Raw genomic sequence first — 20,887 nt, 5'->3', positions numbered from 1 at the left:
TGGCTTTACGGACTGCTTTAGGGTAACATGCGAGTGTACCTGTGAGATCTTTAACTTTGCAGGAAGAACATGAATTCCCACTCACACAGGAGTATTTTCATGTTATTCCTGAACTAGGCTCACGCATGTTTAGATTCACTCACAAGATCCCTCAACAAACATTTCTAATTTGTCAGGCCACTGTCAGTAAGGGGTTGGGAAAAATTGAAAATGATTCATACCTCATTTAATTCATACTAGTCTTTTGGGGTGGGTGTAGCCTGTCTTTTGACTATGTGGATTTGCGAATGGAGTGGCTATTACATTTTTAGAATGCCCTCTTGCTGATTGCATTGTTTTTCATTCTTCAATATTAATATTACAATTTAGCGTTTTTTAAATTACTCCTTGGGGTGTTAGTATGTGGTGCAACAAAGGGTTTGTGTTATTAGCTTATCTAGATAACATACGCATGAATGGATCTGAAATAAACACACAAACATGTTGATGCCATGACATAAAATGTATAGCAGAACACATGTACTTGCGCGCACACACACACACAGAGAATGGTGTGAAGATTTACAATCATCAGTTTTTATTTCGGTGTGACGGTATTAAGCTTTCCCCACTCTGGTTTTTGTTTGCTTGTTTCTTTACTTTTGAACCTTTGCACTGGAGTTCCTGGGTAATTTTGTTTCTTCTCGAGTCTCTATACAAAACTGTACCAATTTGACCCCTATCCCCCAAATTACACCGGGGGGGGGGGGTCTGAAGTGTAAATGGAAACCTTCAGTGGAAATAGACAGGAATCACTAATCTTTTCTGATAAACAAGCAAGAAGGTACAAATCACTGGTGTTGAATTGAAATAGGTGTAAACTGTCTCTTAGATTCAACAACCTGACTTTGGGGTGGTTGTCATGACGCTTTTTTTAAGATATGATGGCAATGGTTCACCAACAAGCTCTTTTAAAAACAGGACTATGAAACAAGCAACACATGTAATTGTCTTGAGTTGACATTAAAAAAAAAAAATCTTTGTCACCTGTGTGGTATATTGTTAATGGACTCTGAAATGCTTTTGTGCCATTCACTTTACTTGGTATTTGTCATTCATATGGTGAAATAAAATCAGTTCAGTGAAATTGCCAAGCTTGTATGATAGTGTAGTACTACAACCAGAAAGAGGTGAACACTTAATCTATTAAACTAGCTACAGCAGGAGAAGAATGTGTTTGTAGCAGGCTGGATGAGAGTTACTCAAATATGTAGCTAGCTCATTTATTTGGATAAAGGGTCAGGTAGGTAACTTTATTAATCTAAACAATTGAGGATGAAGTGGTTTTGCGAGTTAGCTGTAACAATAATAGCATTAGTGACCTTAATATTTGTTAATAAATTACCTTGGTAGAATGTTTAAATGGCTCGCTAGCCTGTACTTTGTAATTTAGTGTGTTGGCTGAACAAGCATGGCCTTTTGCATCAACTATATTTAAATGAATTAACTAAACATCAGTAAATACGCTATTTAGCATATTTTCGGTGGTCCACTCATCTTTCGTGATAAAGGAACAAATGACGGTCTCAGAGTCAACAATCTGTGGTTGTCATTCTCTTAAAATATGATGGAAATGGTTCGCCAACATGCTCTTTAAAAACAGGACAACCACAAAGTCCTTTTGTTGACGTACAAACAATACATTTGGTCAGGCCTTGTGTGATATATTGTTATTGCTTTCGTTAATGCACACTATTCTGTGAAATGCTTTTGTGCCATTCACTCTGTCATTCATATGGTGAAATAAAATCTGTTCAGCAGTAAAATTAGGAAATGTTCAGGATTTTATTATAGTGTATTATACTACCGCCAAAAGAGTGTGATGTCCTGCACTTGTTTACTGTATTACGTGAGCTACAGCAGAATATATTTCCCAGCGCCTGTAGGGATGGGCATTGGCAGTTGAGTCTGAAAAAAGTTTATTTTAATTATTTCTGCTGATACAGCCAAAACAGTAGGTGGCAGCATGCACCTATAGCATTTTTCTTCGTACCCAGTGGTGTCAAGTACTTAAGTAAAAATAATTGAAAGTGCTTAAGTAGTTTTTGGGGCGGTATCTGTCCTTTACTATTTATATTTTTGGCAACTTTTACTTTGCTACATTCCTAAATCAAAATAATGTACTTTTTACTCCATACATTTTCCCTGACACCCAAAAGTACTCTACATTTTGATGGGAAAATGGTCCAATTCACACACTTATCAAGGAACATCCCTGGTCATTCCTACTGTCTCTGATCTGGCAGACTCACTAAACACAAATGATTCGTTTGTAAATTGTGTGTTGGAGTGTGCCCCTGACTATCTGCCAATAAAAATCGTGTCATCTGGTTTTGTTAATATCAGTAAGTTTAAATAATTGATACTTGTAATTATGATACTTAAGTACATTTTAGCAATTCCATTTACTTTTGATACTTTAGTATTTTACTGGGTCATTTTCTATTAAGATATCTTTACTTTTACTTAAGTATGACAATTTAGTACTTTTCCACCACCTTAATAGTTCGTGCTGCAATAATATCGAAGACGACCCGTACAGTAGATGGCGGCAATACACCAATAGGTGTAGTCTGCCATAAAACTTTAAAGAAGAAGATTATATTTTTGTTTTTAGCAGGATGGATGAGAGCTAGCTAGCTAGCTAGACAGAACAGATATTTAGCTATCTAATTTATTTCCAACTCAGCTGTCGGGTATCTAACTAGCAATCTACACAATAACTGAGGACATAGCGGATTAGGAAGCTAGTTAGATATAACGTAATTTACTAAATTAGCTTGTTTAGTTACCAGTATCTGTGATAAGTTACACTGTATTATACATTTTTAGATCGCTAGCTAGCCTGTAATTTAGTGTGTTGGCAGACCAAGTTCTGAACAATCATGGCATTATCCATAAACTATTTAAAGGAGTGAATCAGCAAAACAAAATATTAAATACGGTATTCAGGATAACGTTACCGTTTCGGTGGTCCTCTATCAAACTTTTTCCACTGCGCTCAGCACCACGCACACGCATGGATAATAATTATGTTGAGTCGGCTGGTCGAGCTGTACTCGAAATGATGCAGCGTGAATGGGAGCCTCTTTCTCAAGACGAACTGGAGCAACGATTGACCGAACAGTGGAAGAAATTCTGGAAGCTGACCTTCTAGCAAAGGTTCAGGACCAGCCTGGACCAATCTACCTACAACTGTCTCAGCTGGTGGAAGAACCTCAACAGAAACACCAAATTCGGTCAACAACAGAATTTACAACACTTTCTCATGTAGAAGAGGAGTCTGAATCTCAACCGTTAACTGATGTTGAGGAAAACGCTGCAGTTCAGGTAGCCTTCAGTAGGCTACTTTTCTTCATTGTTGTGGCTTGATCTATTTTTCCATCCCCACACTAATGCAGATTTGAGATGACACCATTTGGTTCATTTGCATGCACAGATCTGATTTATGTTTCTTTTCATCTCTCAGTACATTACAGATCTCCTCCAGAATTCAAACTCAAGATACAATCAGAGCCGTATGGCAGGACGTGCCCGCTTATCCCTGTCCCTCACCCTCCTCTCCAGGCGCCTCAGCTATCGCTCTGTGTCTACCAGTTTCCAACTGGAAAAAGGAAACATTCATAGGATCTTCTTTTCCTTTTGTGAGCGTGTGAACACACTTGAGGACCAACAAATTAGATGGCCGACTGGTATGTTGACTGCTGTTCAATGTGGATCAATTCAATGTGTTATACAAATGTTTTCAGCAGGGACCCCATTTTATCCGGCAGTATTTCTGGGGACCCCATTACCTCCCCAATCATTTCTTGCCACCCCAAATCAGATGACACAACCTTAAAATCAGTCAATTTTGATTTTTACATCAACAAATAACCTTCAATTAATTGCATTAACTTCAAAATGAAAAGGCATCAATACATTTACTCAAGAAATGTTTTCCAATTATCTTTCACAAAAACGTTTGTATATTGTCCCATACATTATTATTATTATTTTTTTGGGGGCAACCTCACTGCAGAATATCACTGAATTACAATATCCTGACAAACACCTGTGTTTGTTTCTGGTCCTCTCTCCTCCAGGCATTGAGGCTGTTGAAAACCTCTCCCCCTCTCCAGCCTGCTGGGAAAGCCAAGGGCTTAGAAGAGAAGGGCGTCCCCAGGGTCTTGGGAGTCTTGGGGCACACCCGCATCCCCATCCGCCTGCCCATTGGCAAACAGGATGTGGAGAGCATGGTGCCAGAGGTAAAGAGGATGAAGAAGGAGGCCCATCCCGACTCCTGGCTGAACCTGGAGCTGGTGTGTAACCATACAGGCAGGTTGATACACTGCAGAATCAGCAAGGGTTCAGACCTGGATAGAGCCAGTGCTCTGAGGGACAAACTCAAACAGCTCCCTGAGATGATGCCCCTGGGGACCTGCCTAGTGGCTCGAGTTGGATATCCAGCCTCTGCCCAGATATTGACCCCGTATGTAGTGGGTCGTGGCCCCAGGGGAAATCTTTACAACAGGTCCCTGGAAGCCCATTTTTACCTCCTGGACCAGGCTGTGGCTGACCTGAAAGCCAGGTTTGAAAGGCTCAGGTATTTGGACATGGGGAACTATGAAAGAGCCAAAGCAGTTGTGCTTACTGCTTGCATACTCCACAATGTATTTCTGGACATGGGGAAAGTGGTCAACGGACAGGTTGAGAGGGAGGCAGGGACACAGGAGGGAGAGGGGGAGTGTGATGAGGAGGGTGTGAGGAGAAGGGAAGCCATCGCAGATTTGCTGTACAAAGAGTTGGATTCTGGAAGTACATAAAGTGATTTATAATTGTGTTTGTATTGAGATAATAAAATATACAATATAAATGCTGTTAAAAGGAAGAGTATCACAGCAATATCTTGTATTTTATACATATGTAGGATTATTTGTATCCTATGGCAGATCTATGTACAATATGCCCCTGTGTAGCCTTCTTCTCATTCACAGGTATTACAGGGAATTCCTGCAGTGAACTCCTTTGTCAAATGGTGTTATTATAGCATAATAAAAACGTATACAATGACAAATCATAACAACACAAAGTAGCTGAATGGTTGAACGCTTAAGAAACATTTGCATGATGTCTTTCATTCTATGCACAAGCTTCTATATATTACACAAAATCCAAAAGTTTTTAGTTCCATGAGAACTCCTCTGCTCGGGTGTGCTGTACTGCTACTCTGGCAGCTGGAAACTGTTGTTTTGACTGTGAGACAAACTGGAGATTGCACGGGCTAGATTATTGATGGCCTCTATCTTCCTCTCCTCCAGGGCCTTCTGCTGGGCCCACATGTTCATCTTCCTCTCCTGCAGCTCCATGTACAGCTGCAGGACATCCTGGGGGCCTGGAAGCAAAGGGGGCAGCTGTCAGGGAGGGTGTAGGAAGGATGGGGGTAAACCGCTTGCTGGCAATAGCCTTGCCCAGCTTGGTCCCGTTGAGTTTGGACCTGCGCTGTGCCTCGATCTCCTCCCGACTCTTCCCCAGGACCTCATGCATGGCCTTGAAGAACTCCCAGTGGACACTCTGGGCCCCCAGTCTCTTGGACCTCTCAGCATTTTTCCTGTATGTGGCCAACATGTTACGCCACTTCAGATCACACTCATATGCCTTGACTGTGACATCTTTGCTCCCAGCTGCTCTTAGCTTGGCAGTCACTCTCTCAGCCACTGTCTCCCACAGTTTCTTTTTCTTGCACACTGGCTGGTCAAAGTCCTGGTCCATTTCGAGGCGGGTTTGGACAAGTTCCCATGTGGCTTGTAAAGTCCATACAAACTCTGGAGAAGGGAAGTTGATAAATGTGTATATATAAAAACAATGAGATACAAATAAATTTGTTAAATGTTGTTTATTAATTTGTCAGGTGTTTTCCTCGTAGCCCGTGTGTTTACAGAAACGTGCCCTACTGAGAAACTTTGAGAGCCGATTCAAATTATTCTGATAAATATCTGTGATAAACCACAAACTCATCGAGCTCCTCGCAAATAACGATGAATGCAATCTGCTGACAAGTTGCACTGACCTGCTTTCGATTTATCTGTTGCCAAACTGGACGCCGTTGGAGTTTCATCTACTTCAATACTCTCTGTTACAACCGTCTCAATAATATCCATTGTGTTACTCAGTGACAATAAAATGTGTTTGAAGTAGGATATGACAAGCAATTCAAACCAATAATTTAACAACTCTGCTATGGCATGCGATTATCTTTTCCCCCGCATCAACTAAAACGATGAATATAACAACAACCCCATACTTGTTTCCAGCACCTCCCAGTGAGCGTAGCCATTGCATCGTAGAGCAATATGGAAAATGTAGTTTTTATAGTTCTAACGAAACAATATTTATTTAGCTTACTTAACAACAATCACCGGCTGCTATAGATATGGCTTGAAACCAGGAGTTATTTATACACGTTTTGGGAAATGTTATTTTTCATAGAGAAATATTACTTAATTCTGATAGTTGTAAAACAGCTGAGACTACAAGGCCCATGATTAAATAGAACGACCCACCCCTTCACACATCCCTCCCCCCTTTTCGTGGCGCCTCCTGTTTATCGTCCAGCTAAAAGATGGCGTTAGCGGCTAGCTAAAACGATTATTCTTCGTTTGATTGAATTAATTATGTCGGTGGGAATAATTAGTCATTGCAAATACTTTATTACTCTTGAGATGGGACTTAAAAACAAAGATTACAGCACTTGTGTTCGCACAATAACGCACTGTGATTGTTTGTTGGGCCTTCTCGCATACAGAGGCCTGTCTTTGTTGGGAGTGGACGAGAGGTTTACAAACTTCAACTCCCAGCAGCATTGCTAAGAAGTGGGGTCAAAGGGTAATTTCTTCCACTTGTCATGCCGGTATTGATAGCATTTTTGTTATTTTCCAGATTTTTTTGACAAACTTTGGAAATGGATTAAGATGAAAATACACAAGAGGAGATAATTTGTTAACCATGTTTAATACTGTATAACTGTGATGTAGCCTAAGAAAATTGAAAAGTCAAATGCACAAAAATAATGATCCACATTTCTGCCCCTCAGTCCCCCTGTCATCATCCATGTCATCACTTTCTGTCTGAAGTGACTTGTTAGTGAGGATAAGCAGAAGAGCAGGTGGGTTGGAGACAATTAGTCGCATCATGGCGTCAAAGCCAGTGCCAGGGATCCAGAAACATGGGACATGGGCAAGCAACCCCAGAGAAGTGTCCTCAGCCTCCCAGAGACCTCTCTGACCTGGTGCCTGTCACAGCTCTCTAAACCTGAGAGAGCAGCAGCCGAGGACCACAAGCCAGGCACTGCAGGGCCGGACACCAGTGGACACAGACAGCTGGACAAGAGGGTCAAAGCTGGGCAGTGGCGAGCACTGGTGGCCATCCGCACACAGCACATTAAAGGAGGAAGCAGTGGGATAGCTCGATTCCGAGGCCAGGGTGGACTGCGCACTCTCCTGGACCTGCTAAAGCACCCTGAGTGTTCCAGGAAGACTCTGGACCTGGCTCTCAGCATCCTGGCTAACTGCTGCACTGAGAGACAGACACGAGTTGAGGTGAGACAGAAGGGTGTAGGACAAATCAGGGCTGCTACACATTTCCATTGATTGAATATGAATGTTTAGTATGAAAAGTTGGACAGTGGTGACTTACATTATGATATTTAATGTTTTTCTCCCTCTAAAGGTTAGGAGGCTTGATGGAATATCTATTGTGGGCAAGTGACTATCACAATAAGTTTAAATCATTCATTTCACATGATGGTGAGAATTTCAGAAATATAAGTTTGCTCTTCCTCTCTTAGTGGGTATTTTGAAGAAGAATGTAGCCATGGAGACGATCCAGAACAGAGCAGCCCGGGCCTTGGGGAACTTGGCCATGGACCCAGAGAGTTCCACACTTATCCACTCTGCCGGTAAGTTTAAAAAAAAAATGTAATAATGATTTTGGCTGCCTGTGTCTGTCTGTACATCACTTTCTGATTAGTATTTTTGTTTTGTAGTACAGTACCAGTCAAAAGTTTGGAAACAGGGTTTCTCTTTATTTGTACTACTATCTACATTGTAGAATAAGAGGAAGACATCAAACTATGTAATACGGCATGTGGAATCACGGAGTTACCATAAAAGTGTTAAACAAATCAAAATATATTTTTATTCTTCAAAGTAGCTGCCTTAATGACAGTTTTGCACACTCTTGGCATTCTCTCAACCAGCTTCACCTGTCCTGTTCATAAACAAAGGATTGTCCCACTAAGCTCAAACCAGATGGGATGGTGTTTTGCTGCAGAATGCTGTGGTAGCCATGGTGGTTAAGTGCGCCTTGAATTCTAAATAAATCACTGACCGTGTTACCAGCAAAGCACCCCCCACACCATCACATGTTGGCGAAGTAATTACAATATAGCAATTAAACACTGGAATGGTAGATGTGCAGAAGATGAATGTGCAAGTAGAGATAATGGGGTGCAAAGGAGCAAGCTAAATATTTACTGTATGGGGATGAGGGAGGCAGATAGATGGGCAATGTACAGGTGCAGTGAGCTGCTCTGACAGCTGGTGCTTAAAGCTAGTGAGGGAGATGTGAGTCTCCAGCTTCAGAGATTTTTGCAGTTCGTTCCGTCATTGGCAGCAAAGAACTGGAAGGAAAGACAACCAAAGGAGGAATTTGCTTTGGGAGTGACCAGTGAGATATACCTGCGGGAGCGCATGCTACGAGTGGGTGCTGCTATGGTAACCAGTGAGCTGAGATTTACCAGCGGGGCTTTACCTAGCAGAAACTTGTAGATAACCTGTAGCCAGTGGGTTTGGCGACGAGTATGAAACGAGTGCCAACAGGGCGTACAGGTCGCAATGGTGGGTAGTGTATGGGGCTTTGGTGACTAAACGGATGACACTGTGATAGACTGCATCCAGTTTGTCGAGTAGAGTTTTGGAGGCTATTTTATAGATGACATCACCGAAGTCGAGGATCGGTAGGATGGTCAGTTTTACGAGGGTATGTTTGGCAGCATGAGTGAAGGATGCTTTGTTGCGATATAGGAAGCCAATTCTAGATTTAATTTTGGATTGAGATGCTTAATGTGAGTCTGGAAGGAGAGTTTACAGGCTAACCAGACACCTAGGTATTTGTAGTTGTCCACGTATTCTAAGTCAGAGCCGTTCAGAGTAGTGATGATGCTGGACGGGCTAGCAGGTGCGGGCAGTGACCGGTTGAATAGCATACATTTAGTTTCCCCTGCGTTTTAAGAGCAGTTGGAGGCCACGGAAGGAGAGTTGTATGGCATTGAAGCTCGTCTGGGGGTTAGTGTCTGGTGTCCAAAGAGGGGTCAGAAGTATACAGAATGGTGTCCTCTGCGTAGAGGTGTACCAGAGAATCACCAGCACCAAGAGCAGCATCAGTGATGTATACAGAGAAGAGAGTCGACCCGAGGATTGAACCCTGTGGCACCCCCATAGAGACAGCCAGAGGTCCGGACAACAGGCCCTCCGATTTGACACACTGAACTCCGTCTGAGAAGTAGTTGGTAAACCAGGCGAGGCAATCATTTGAGAAACCAAGGCTGTCGAGTCTGTCAATAAGAATGTTGTGTTTGACAGAGTCGAAAGCCTTGGCCAGGTCGATGAATACGGCTGCACAGTAATGTCTCTTATCGATGGCGGTTATGATGACGTTTAGAACCTTGAGCGTGGCTGAGGTGCACCCATGACCAGCTCTGAAACCAGGTTGCATAGCGGAGAAGGTACGGTGGGATTTGAAATGGTCGGTAATCTGTTTGGCTTTTGAAGACCTTTTTGAAGTGCATTGCTCGTGTTTCTTTGCCCAAGTCTCATCTTAGTGGCCCTTTAGTAGTGGTTTCTTTGCAGCAATTTGATCATGAAGGCCTGATTTCATGCAGTCTCTGAACAGTTAATGTTGAGATGTCTTACTTGTACTCTGAAGCACTTATTTGGGCTGCAATTTCTGAGGATGGTGACTCTTAACCTCTCTGGGATATGTGGGATGCTAGCGTCCCACCTGGCCAAAAGCCAGGCAAAATGCAGAGCGCCAAATTCAAATAAATTACTATAAAAATCAAACTTTCATTAAATCACACATGCAAGATAGCAAATTAAAGCTACACTTGTGAATCCAGCCAACATGTCAGATTTCAAAAAGGCTTTTCGGCGAAAGCAAAACGATGCTATTATCTGAGGATAGCACTTCCGTAAACAAAGAGAGAGAAGCATATTTCAATCCTGCAGGCACGACACAAAACGCATAAATAAAAATATAATTCATGCCTTACCTTGGACAAGCTTCTTTTGTTGGCACTCCAATATGTCCCATAAACATCACAAATGGTCCTTTTGTTCGATTAATTCCGTCAATATATATACAAAATGTCCATTTATTTGGCGCGTTTGATCCAGAAAACACCGGTTCCAACTTGCGCAACGTGACGACAAAATATCTCAAAAGTTACCTGTAAACTTTGCCAAAACTTTTAAACTACTTTTGTAATACAACTTCGGGTATTTTTTAAAGTAAATAATCGATAAAATTGAAGACGGGATGATCTGTGTTCAATACAGGAGGAAAACAAACTGTAGCTAGCTTTCTGGTCATGCACCTCTATCGTAACAGTACACTTCAAGTGACCCTCGTTCAAGATGGCTGTACTTCTTCATTACAAAGGAAAAACCTCAACCAATTTCTAAAGACTGTTGACATCCAGTGGAAGCGCTAGGAACTGCAAGAAGGTCCCTTAGAAATCTGGAGTCCCAGAGTCTATCCAAATCTACTAATAATATGCATATCTTATCTTCAGGGGATGAGTAGCAGGCAGTTGAATTTGGGCATTCATTTCATCCGGATGTGAAAATACTGCCCCTGTCACCAAGAAGTTAATGAACTTATTCTCTGCAGCAGAGGTAACTCTGGATCTTCCTTTCCTGTGGTGGTCCTCATGAGAGCCAGTTTCATCATAGCGCTTGATGGTTTTTGTGACTGCACTTGAGAAAATTTCAAGAACTTTAAAGGTATCTGGATTGACTGACCTTCATGTCTTAAAGTTCTATTAGACCATGGTGCTTGCCTACGGAGCTGTGAGGGGAACGGCACCTCAGTACCTCCAGGCTCTGATCAGGCCCTACACCCAAACAAGGGCACTCGTTCATCCACCTCTGGCCTGCTCGCCTCCCTACCACTGCTCTTTGCTTATTTGAGCTGTTCTTGCCATAATATGGACTTGTTTTTTTTTACCAAATAGGGGTATCTTCTGCATACACCACTACTTTGTCACAACACAACTGATTGGCTCAAACGCATTAAGAAGGAAAGAAATTCCACAAATAAACTTTAACAACTCACATCTGTTAATTGAAATGCCTTCCAGGTGACTACCTCATGAAGCTGGTTGAGAGAATGCCTTGACAGCTTTGCACACACTTGGCAAAGGGTGGCTATTTTGAAGAATCTCAAATATAAAATATATTTTGATTTGTTTAACACTTTTATGGTTACTACATGATTCCATATGTGTTCTTTCATAGTTTTGATGTCTTTACTATTATTCTACAATGTCGAAAATACTAAAAATAAAGAAAAACCCTTGAATGAGTAGGTGTGTCCAAACCTTTGACTGGTACTGTATAAGTTGAACATTAGATTTTTGTCCCTGAAAAATAATTGCTTTTCTGTTTTCGGCACAGGTGGTGTTCCACTCCTGCTCCTCTGCGTCTCTCTTGCATCTGTCCCATCCCCTCCCTCTGATGACCCACTGGTAGCCCCTTCCTCTAAACTAGAGTGTGCTCAGTCGGCTGCCCGTGCCCTCCTCTACCTTGCAGACACCCCCTCAAACCGCCTTTTACTGCTCACCCAGGGTACTCTGACTGCTCTCGCCCCGCTCATTGCTCCAGAGTACCCTCTGGGGCTGAGGAGAGCAGCACTCCGGACCCTCCATGAGCTCACCAGGAGCTGTGGTGTAGAGTGTGCTAGAGAGGTGTCCCGATCTGGGGTTCTAGCTCAGCTAGGTGTCATGGCTTCGGGAGAGGCCGCTAAACCTTTTGAGGAGCTTGCGTTGAAAACCCTGGCCAACATGTGCACTCAAGGCTGCTTACGTCCTCTGGTGGGTTCCCTGGGGGTAATCCAGAAGTTTACGGAGGAGGTCAAGAAGGACGGCCTGAAGTCTGGAGTGTTCCTCAAGGCTCTCTGTTTATGCTGCAAAGAGGCAGTGAACCGGGCCAAAGTGAAGGAGAGCGGCGGTCTGGAGGTGTTGATTGGCTTCCTTGGTGTCCATCGGAGCCACCCCCTCGACCGATTGGTCATTCTGGCCTGTGTTGACTTTGTCTATGACGAAGCTGCCCTGGAACAGTTACAAGAATTGGGAATAGTCCCCCTGCTAGTTGCTCGGTTAGTGGAGCTGGCTAAAGGTGAGGAGCCATCTGCTGGGAAGATGGATGTGAGCCTCACCTCTACCATGTTCGCTTCAGAGCTGCTGTCTACGTCATGTTTCGACTCATTTGACTTCCCTCCCCCAGAGGGGAACAGGAAAGAGGAGATGGGGAAGGAGCATGTCCTTGGGTCATCCAGCTTTCTTAGCCTGAGGTGAGTGAACAGACTCACCTTTGCCCCCCTCTGAGTTTGTGCACCTGTGATTTATTTGAGTTTTGTAAAAATGGTTATCTGACCTGTCCTATTGCTGCTCCTCCAGGTCCTGGTTGGTGTCTGAAGGGTTGATCTCCTCTGAGGGGGATCTTCTTGAATCTCCTGGAGGCACGGAGGGAGATTGGGGGAGTCTTCATATCCCCTCTTCTTCTCCCCAAACCTCTTCCACTGACTGTCATTCCCCTTTAAAATGCTTATCTCCTACCCGCTCACTACCTTCCTCCACTCCCTTATCCGCACCCAAATCTCTGAGTCAATCCACCCCCTCTACCTCAATGAGTTATCCAGCTCAGGTCCACATGTCATCTCCCTCAAAAACCGCTGATCTGTCTCCCTGTGTCCCTCTGCCCTCCTCTACCTCCACCCCCCAAGCCCAGCCCGGCTCCTCTACCCTCCACCCCCAAGCCCAGCCCGACTCCTCTACCTCCACCCCCCAAGCCCAGCCCGACTCCTCTACCTCCACCCCCCAAGCCCAGCCTGGCTCCTCTACCTCCACCCCCCAAGCCCAGCCTGGCTCCTCTACCCCTGCTCTCCATTCCTCAACTATCCCACCCCTCACTTCCGTCTCCCCATCAAAGTTCTCCTCCCCTCCACGGAAAAGGCCACGTGTCCCCTCAACCACCCGCTCCAGTGTGTTGCCCCTCGACACCCCTCCCACAGTGTCCCGACCACAGGCCTATCACCACCCCTACCACCCTGAGCCTTGGGCCCCAGAGTCTCCCATCCTGCTGCTGCTCTCACGCTTCTCTCACGCCACGGACCCCAGCGCTGCTCTGGTCAACTCAGGCATCATCTCTGGCCTACTGTTCTACCTCAGCCAGCATCAGGACCCCAGCGGCAGGTGCTTCCGCATGCTGTGCCGGCTGAGCTGCAACCCCAACTGTCTGCAGGCGCTGGTCAGGACTGGCTCAGTGGCTCTGATCCGCCATCACCTGGTCCAGAGAGGGAGTGACCCTGAGAGTTGGGGAGCTGGAGAGAGGCAGACTGATAGGGTCAAGGCCAAAGTGAAACAGCTTGGTAAGTTTAATTGATGTACTTGATCATAAAGTTTGGTTTTTAGTTTTATGTAATAGTACTGCTGTAAATTTTGGGGTATAATTTTTTATGCATGTGTTTAGGTCTTGCTCTGCTTAGTAATCTACGTGTTCAGTGTGAGTCTGGATTTGGTTCTGGAGTCCTGAGCCATGTGATTCTGTCAGGCTCAGAGTCAGACAAGCTGAACTGTGCTCTGTCTCTACCACTAGTAAATGGGTAAGCCAAATTGTCTTGTGTGAAATGGCACTGGTGGAATGTTATGAAATGTATACCAACTGTAATCTGACATCAACTTGTATTCCCTAACAGTAACAAGGTTCTCTTGAAGAAACTTCTTCTAGACAACGGTGGTCTACTCTTGGCTCTGGAGCCCCTTGGATGTAATGAGGACGAGGAAGAGGAAGACCATCACACCAGTGAATGCCGACGACTCCTCTCAGATTGTCTCAACTCACCGCAACATGTCTCCGCCCCCCAGCTCCACTCTCTATATTTCTCCCTGCTGATTGGATGCCTCTCTAGTCTTTTGGCTTGCCCCAAAACAGTACTGGCTAAAAGAAGGTGCAGGGTACTCAGTCCTATCAAACCCCTGTCAGTCTCACAAACCGGTAAAGCTTCACCCCCTCCCTTAAAAAAGCCTCGTCTGGTCAATATCTGTGCTTACAATGACTCAACCTTTGACCTCCTCTTCCTGCTGGACGATGGGAGCCAGGTGTCAGCCAATAGGGAAGCAGTGGCTGGGGCCGAGGGAACCGAGGTGGTGGGGTCAGAGTACTTCAGGGCCCTGTTGAGGGGGAGCTTTGGAGAGGCCCAAGGGAGAACTGGGGAGGCCATCCCCATCAGGGATGTGAGCCAAGGCATGCTGCTACCTGTACTGCACTATCTGCATGGCTGTCGCCTGAACAAGGACGGAGAGACTGCAGAGGAACAGGGGGATGAGACGGAGAGAGAAGGCAGAGGAGAGTGTCAGATTTTGGGATCCTTGGCCTCTGAGGGGCTGGGTGTCTGGCGAGACGGGGCAGAAGAACCCTCACCAGAGGCACAGAGCTTCCAGAAGACCCCCCTAGCTGAGACGATGATGGGGGCCTGTAGGTTTTTGGTGACAGAGTTGCAGAGGGAGGTGGAGGATCTGTGTGTGTCTTTGCTGTCCTGCACTGCCAAGAATGCTGGTCGAATTGCAGATGTTGGCAAAAAGCCTCCATCTAACATGGACCAATATGGATCAGAGGGAGAGTCTGCTGACGAGAGCCTGGCAAACCGCACATCTGGACTAGAGTTGAGTGGTTCTGAGGCCCAGACAGACTCCTTGGCCCCCACAGTGACAGCAGGCCAGGCTGAGTCACTACATGGCTCTGGACTCCAACCCTGTCAGCAGACTGAGGGTAGACGGCACTCTGCCCCTGGACCAGGCCAGAAGGGCATTAGTGCACCAAAGACAACCTCAGGACTGGAGACTTGTGTCAATCCGCTGAAATCAAGTTCTGCCTCAAAGTGCTGCAAAAGACGTTCTAAACCGAGGAGTGTTTCAAACACACAGAAGGTTGCGGATTCTGTACAGGACTCTAAAGTTGGTCCTGGTAGATGGACCCTCCTACCACAGGTGTATTGGTTTTCCCAACGGTACAGCTATCCTGGACTGGGCAGGGCCTGCCTGTCCCTACTGCTGGGCTCTCAGGGCTTCTCCCAGCCCCGCCCTTCTTCCCTGGCTGCAGACTGCCTGCGCAGACTGGCTAGAGAGGCAGACTGTACAGAGACTCTGAAACATGACCTAGTGAGTCTGGCCACCATGGCCCTGAGCTGAGAGGGGAGGGCTAGGAGGGAAGAGGGGTGTTGGGTGGGGATGGAGGAGATGAGAAACAGAGGATCAAATAGATTATTAGGGATGGTATGAGATCATGTGATTGTCTCTCCAATGACACTGAAGTTTACGTTTGTCATTGTGAGAAGTCTTCACAACATGATTAGCCTTCCTTCCTTGTGAATATCTGTCTTTGTCTCACAACAAATAACCTTTTATATTCCAATATTGTTGTTTACAAAGTAATTGAAGTTTGAATGATTTTCTTCAGAATAGTACATTTATATTTAAAGGAGTCATGCTGCCATTTAACTGGATGGGTTCTCAGACAGTGAATCATGAGGAAAATAATGATCTCATGGTGCACTGTAAATTAAGTTGTATTATAATTAAAACATATTGGCATAATGTAATATGCTAAATACTTTTGTTGCATGTAATGTTAACTTTTTTTTATATTTTCAGTTTGATTTTGAAATATACACAGCTGTCCTGTAAATGTCCTGTATTGACTTGGATGACTCTAATAATCAGGGTGGGTGCCATGTTGTATATGCTGTAAATAAAGTGAACTTTAGGAGTAGCTGCAAGGTGGCGATAACAGAGATCAGCTTTCACTCCCCTCATGTGAATCCACGCTCCTCAATAAATCTGTTTAGACGTCTTTCTCTTTTGTCCTGTCTGAAAAGGAATACTGTATCTAAAGGACAAGACAGATCAACACCAATGTTGACTATGCGCAGTAGGTCACCTGCTCGGTGCTCAGACGAACAGTGGTGATTCAACATGTAGAATTGTCGGGAAATGAACAGAAAATGACAGCCAATGTTCTGTGGTAAGAGCCAAGGCCACACCCACTACGCACAGCCAACGTCTGTGTTGGTCTGTCTTGTCCTCAATGTATGTTTGGCGTTCAGAACTGGAATATATGTATGTTTACATACTAGTTCCATTCATCTTACACATAATATCAGACAGTTGGAGGTAAAGAAATGAGAAGCCACTGTGTGTGATACAGTAAAAGTAGTATGTTTTTTATTTCTGTCTGACTGGGAGCACCACAGTCCCACCACTGGCCCCTTGGTCAGTAGCATAATACCAGGTTCATTAGAGCTATTCAGCACGTAGCAATCAGGGAAGGTGGATGATCAGCATAGAGTTAGGTTTCCTTAGTGGCGGGGGCCCTCATAGCCCTCAGGAAGAGCATTTTCATGAGGGTTGTGGAAGAGAGAGTGGTTGCCATCACCCCAGGGCCATTTCTGAAAGAGAAAGTTGTTTTCATCATTCAGGATAGATTGGATAAAACTAGACCTATGTTCAGAAGGACATCCGGCTACTACTACCAATCCTAACATGTAGATGATGAACTGTGAGTGAAGTTAGTCTGTTGGTTATCAGAGTGCCTCCTGTATCACCTTGGTGCGGATGCGAAGGTGTGAGTAGGCAACAAACTCAGGGGGTTCATGGGAGTGCTGCTGCATCTTCATGTAGGCGTTGGCGATGCAGACGGCCACACCAGGTAGGGCCAACACAAACGACAGGATCTTCCAGGTCCTAGCTGTGGAGGTCAAACCATTTCCGCTAGATCAGACTCAACGGTTCTGTGTGACCCTGAGTTATCAAGGCTTGGGTACATCACAACACCAGCATAACTAAGTAACAGAGCAGCTCCAAAACACTGATGATCCAGTTCAGATTTCAGTGACTCAGCCTTGGTTCCTTGTCTCAGGCTCTGACATGCAGGACAGCAGCGCCGCAATTACAATATGATACATCTGTAAGTCGCCTAAATACAGCAGAGCACAAACATTTAATGAATGTAAGAGGAAGACTGCCAACTTTCCACAAACCTCTGTTAATGTTAAACCCAAAAGCCCAACTGAACACAAAAGGTGCAGAGAGAATATAACACAATATGAGAAGAGTTAAGTACATTACACACACCTGATCCTCCCTCATGGCCTGCGTGTGATGCAGCAGATAATACCCTGCGGGCCGCCATCGATGCAGGAGACGCCATTCCTGTGGAGTACAGACAGACAACTCTTAAACCAATGGACAGAGGATAGAACTGGGAATTAGTTTCTATGTTTGTGTAGACAGAGAGGCAGTAGGCTATGTTCAGATGAGTAGATTTATTCCTTTTAGAAAAGTGCTATTATATTTAAAGGTAATTTATTACACCCTACAGACAAGATGAAATCGTCCAGGCCCACACGTTATCCATGTTAAAGGTTTGTATTGTGGCTCCTCTACCCCAGCAACTTCACATACAGTAAGTAGGTCAAGCTGAAGCTCTCAATAAACCTTCATAGATAAGATACCCCATTAAAATGTCTCACAATACATGTTAACTGACAGTAAATATCTAACCTAGTCATTTTCAAATTAAGTCAAATACATTTTTATAAATATTGGGTTTTAAATACCTAAAAGTAAAGTTTAAAAACAGACAGAAGCCATGCCATAGGCCTGTTGATATTACTGGTGATCTGAAATGATAAATATTGGGTTTTAAATACCTAAATGAAAAGTAAAGTTTAAAAACAGACAGAAGCCATGCCATAGGCCTGTTGATATTACTGGTGATCTGAAATGATAAATATTGGGTTTTAAATACCTAAATGAAAAGTAAAGTTTAAAAACAGACAGAAGCCATGCCATAGGCCTGTTGATATTACTGGTGATCTGAAATGGGAAACACTTGGGAAGCAAAAATTAAACAAATACCATAAAATCTGTAAAAACTTTCTGTTCTTTATCCAAAAAGTTTAACTCACCTTTAATTTTGTTGGTCAGTCTTTTGTCCTTTTCTCTTCCTGCACCTTTGTGTCTGTTTGTCCTTCAGCCTGTCCTGGACTGAACAGAACTGTGAGACTCCTCCCTGTTGCACCCTGTCCGTCTGCCAAGAAATATCAAGTTTATATTTGGTCAAGTGCAAAAGGCAGGCCGGAAGATGTGTGATAGAGAGGAAGAAGGAATGGGATGGGTGGTTGACATTGACTGTTGTGTTGTTGTTTTTGATTGGTGTTTTTAAATCACCGATGAAGGATTTTGTTTTTAATTTGCTGTTTTATACTCTTGTGAATTCAAAGGTTTTTACTAGATTTACTTGTACTTTTTCATGTTGTCTGTCTGTAATTGTTTTGTAATGACTTGGTGCTGCCTATCTTGGCCAGGGCTCTCTTGAAAAATATATTTTAATCTCAATGAGCCCTTCCTGGTTAAATAAAGCTTAAATAAATAAATACAATTAGTCTCTTTGTTAACTGCACATGAGATGTGTGTGTGTGTGTGCTGAAAAATTCATTAAAATCTGCGGTAGACCTATCAAACCAGCACGGTGTACAGGAGTAGGATCACCCTGTTTGAGGAGAACTTTCCTGCAATGCTGGAAATGTAAAACTTCTGAACTTTGTAATTTGCACTTTGAAATTTCAGACATGATTTTCCGTTTCAGAAAATATACATTAGGCTAATTATAATCCACATAATAATTCACAGTTTCTGTTGCTGCAGGATTCTTTTCCTGCTGTGTAAAAGCTAGGCACTTTTGCACTTGACCAAATAAAAACTTGATATGCTAGGCATTTACACTAAAACCGGCTACAATTAAGATCCTACACCTGTAATAGTCATAGGTCCCAGTTTTGTTCATTTTAATTCTGCGCATGACCACATCCACGTGAGATTGAGATTACCATGAACGACATCACATGTTGATCAGATGGCGGGAAAGGGTCTGAAGTGGGAAAATAGCGCCTGATGAAGCTTTGAAATAGATGGTCTGTATTTCCTTTATGTTTTTGTTGAAGAGTTCACAAGAAGGCTAATGTGTCAAGCAATTCTGCCTAATTTCACAGGGTTGGCATTTGTATAAATGTATTTTCATCAACTATACTTCAGTTACATAGAGAATGGGCCGTGTACAATCGGAAGTTGTGAATATGACTGATAGGTGTGTCTGCTAATCATGGTGCAGCTGACCTGTCCCTTTAATTTACTGAAGTCTGACTTGAATCTGGTCCAGCTGGAATTTGTACAAGTTCAGAAATAGCCCCCACTGTGTGTCACAGGGTAACAGTATGCCCTGATCTGCGGTTAGTCAGTGGCAGTCACAGTGCAGCACCCACACCTCTTCCTAGACAGTGAGTGTTCTATACCTACAAATTGCAGCCTGAACTTTGTATTGCTTAATGTTGAGCTATCTCTCTCATAGTTGGGCTGGACGTGTGTGTGTGTGTGTGTGTGTGTGTGTGTGTGTGTGTGTGTGTGTGTGTGTGTGTGTGTGTGTGTGTGTGTGTGTGTGTGTGTGTGTGTGTGTGTGTGTGTGTGTGTGTGTGTGTGTGTGTGTGTGTGTGTGTGTGTGTGTGTGTGTGTGTGTGTGTGTGTGTGTGTGTGTGTGTGTGTGTGTGTGTGTGTGTGTGTCAGATAATAGTGTCCGTGGTGTAGGCCTACCGTATTGAAGCTGACAGAACCATGGGTTTAATGCTGCACATTTAGGTTTGAAATTAAATACTGAATATTGACATTCAAAGAAGAGATAGCAAATACATCTAGAAGTGTAGTATTACTTCACCATAGATAATTATCATATCAGAACAGTAGCGGTGGTTGGGCAGGAAGAGCCATATTACAACCTATGTGTAATAATTGCGTTGTTTGCTCTATAACCTGTTCATGTGGCCTTGATATATAGACCTAAAGGCAGAGACAATAAGAAGACACAGTGGCAGAATAAACTCAACTACAGCTTTGTTTCATCACAAAAGCGACAAGCAACCTCTGTCCAGTGAAGTCCAAAATATGATGTGGCTGCTGATGTTTTTGAATTCTGTGTGCGTGGGTGCTCGTTCATGCAAGAGGAATAACATGTTGACTCACCCTCCTCTCTTTCATGTTGACGAAACGATCTATCACTTTGTCATACAGTACACAAATGTATTGTTGTTGTCTTAGGTTACCTGGCTAAAATGCTTGCTCGCTAGCCTAACTTCCTTTCATGAACCATGTTAGCAAGTTAACATTAACCTTCTACATCTAGCTACATATTGAATGTCCATCCTCTCAGACCAGGGGCACAATGTACGAATTAATGGTTGGATCAGAATCGGAGTAATAATCATTGGCCAGTACGGAGAATTAAGTAAATCCACAAGTCCAAATCCATATCTCCATCCATGACTAATTTAGGAAAGGGACAACAAGCCAGCTGGTTAGCCACTGATTAGCCACTGGAGGACAACAACACAATGAGATGCAACAATTCAAGTTGTTTCTGCCGATGACTTATGCTCTCGATACGATTTGATAGGAGTCAGACCAAATCCAAGTTGGCTACTTTTG

The 20,887-nt window shown here is 43.8% G+C and overlaps 3 protein-coding genes across 3 annotated transcripts; 1 reads left to right on the top strand and 2 right to left on the bottom strand.

Moving 5' to 3' along the window:
- Positions 1-5,307: 5,307 nt before the first annotated feature.
- Positions 5,308-6,349, bottom strand: LOC127914425 (uncharacterized). The gene is made up of 2 exons (XM_052490282.1): positions 6,089-6,349; positions 5,308-5,843 (listed from the first exon to the last, which is right to left on the bottom strand). The coding sequence occupies exons 1-2, from the start codon at positions 6,177-6,179 to the stop codon at positions 5,308-5,310; spliced, it is 627 nt and encodes a 208-aa protein (XP_052346242.1). The 5' UTR covers positions 6,180-6,349.
- A 937-nt stretch (positions 6,350-7,286) lies between these two features.
- LOC118372891 (armadillo repeat-containing protein 5-like) lies at positions 7,287-16,205 on the top strand (the record flags this gene model as incomplete). The annotated part of the gene is made up of 7 exons (XM_052490281.1): positions 7,287-7,616; positions 7,747-7,777; positions 7,865-7,975; positions 11,754-12,648; positions 12,755-13,725; positions 13,827-13,959; positions 14,053-16,205. Coding segments are annotated over 7 exons (3,963 nt in total), but the record flags the coding sequence as incomplete, so codon positions are not given.
- Positions 16,206-16,549: 344 nt separating this feature from the next.
- Positions 16,550-18,477, bottom strand: LOC118372889 (cytochrome c oxidase subunit 6A, mitochondrial). Its single transcript, XM_052491530.1, has 4 exons — positions 18,322-18,477; positions 17,486-17,563; positions 16,957-17,099; positions 16,550-16,800 (listed from the first exon to the last, which is right to left on the bottom strand). Exons 2-4 carry the CDS (start codon positions 17,559-17,561, stop codon positions 16,711-16,713), a joined length of 309 nt encoding a protein of 102 aa, XP_052347490.1. The 5' UTR covers positions 17,562-17,563; positions 18,322-18,477; the 3' UTR covers positions 16,550-16,710.
- Positions 18,478-20,887: the final 2,410 nt, after the last annotated feature.

Source organism: Oncorhynchus keta, chromosome 32 (genome assembly GCF_023373465.1).
Source record: "Oncorhynchus keta strain PuntledgeMale-10-30-2019 chromosome 32, Oket_V2, whole genome shotgun sequence".
In the NCBI taxonomy this organism is placed as follows: Eukaryota; Metazoa; Chordata; class Actinopteri; order Salmoniformes; family Salmonidae; genus Oncorhynchus; species Oncorhynchus keta.
This window is presented reverse-complemented; position numbering and strand designations above follow the sequence as displayed.

Coding starts and splice junctions, on each gene's coding strand:
- LOC127914425 (XM_052490282.1), bottom strand. CDS start 6,179: ATGGATATTATTGAGACGGTTGTAACAGAGAGTATTGAAGTAGATGAA. Junction 5,844..6,088: donor AACAGATAAATCGAAAGCAG/GTCAGTGCAACT, acceptor TCCCTTCTCCAG/AGTTTGTATGGACTTTACAA.
- LOC118372889 (XM_052491530.1), bottom strand. CDS start 17,561: ATGGCGTCTCCTGCATCGATGGCGGCCCGCAGGGTATTATCTGCTGCA. Junction 17,100..17,485: donor AGGCCATGAGGGAGGATCAG/GTGTGTGTAATG, acceptor TGACCTCCACAG/CTAGGACCTGGAAGATCCTG. Junction 16,801..16,956: donor ACCTTCGCATCCGCACCAAG/GTGATACAGGAG, acceptor TTTCTCTTTCAG/AAATGGCCCTGGGGTGATGG.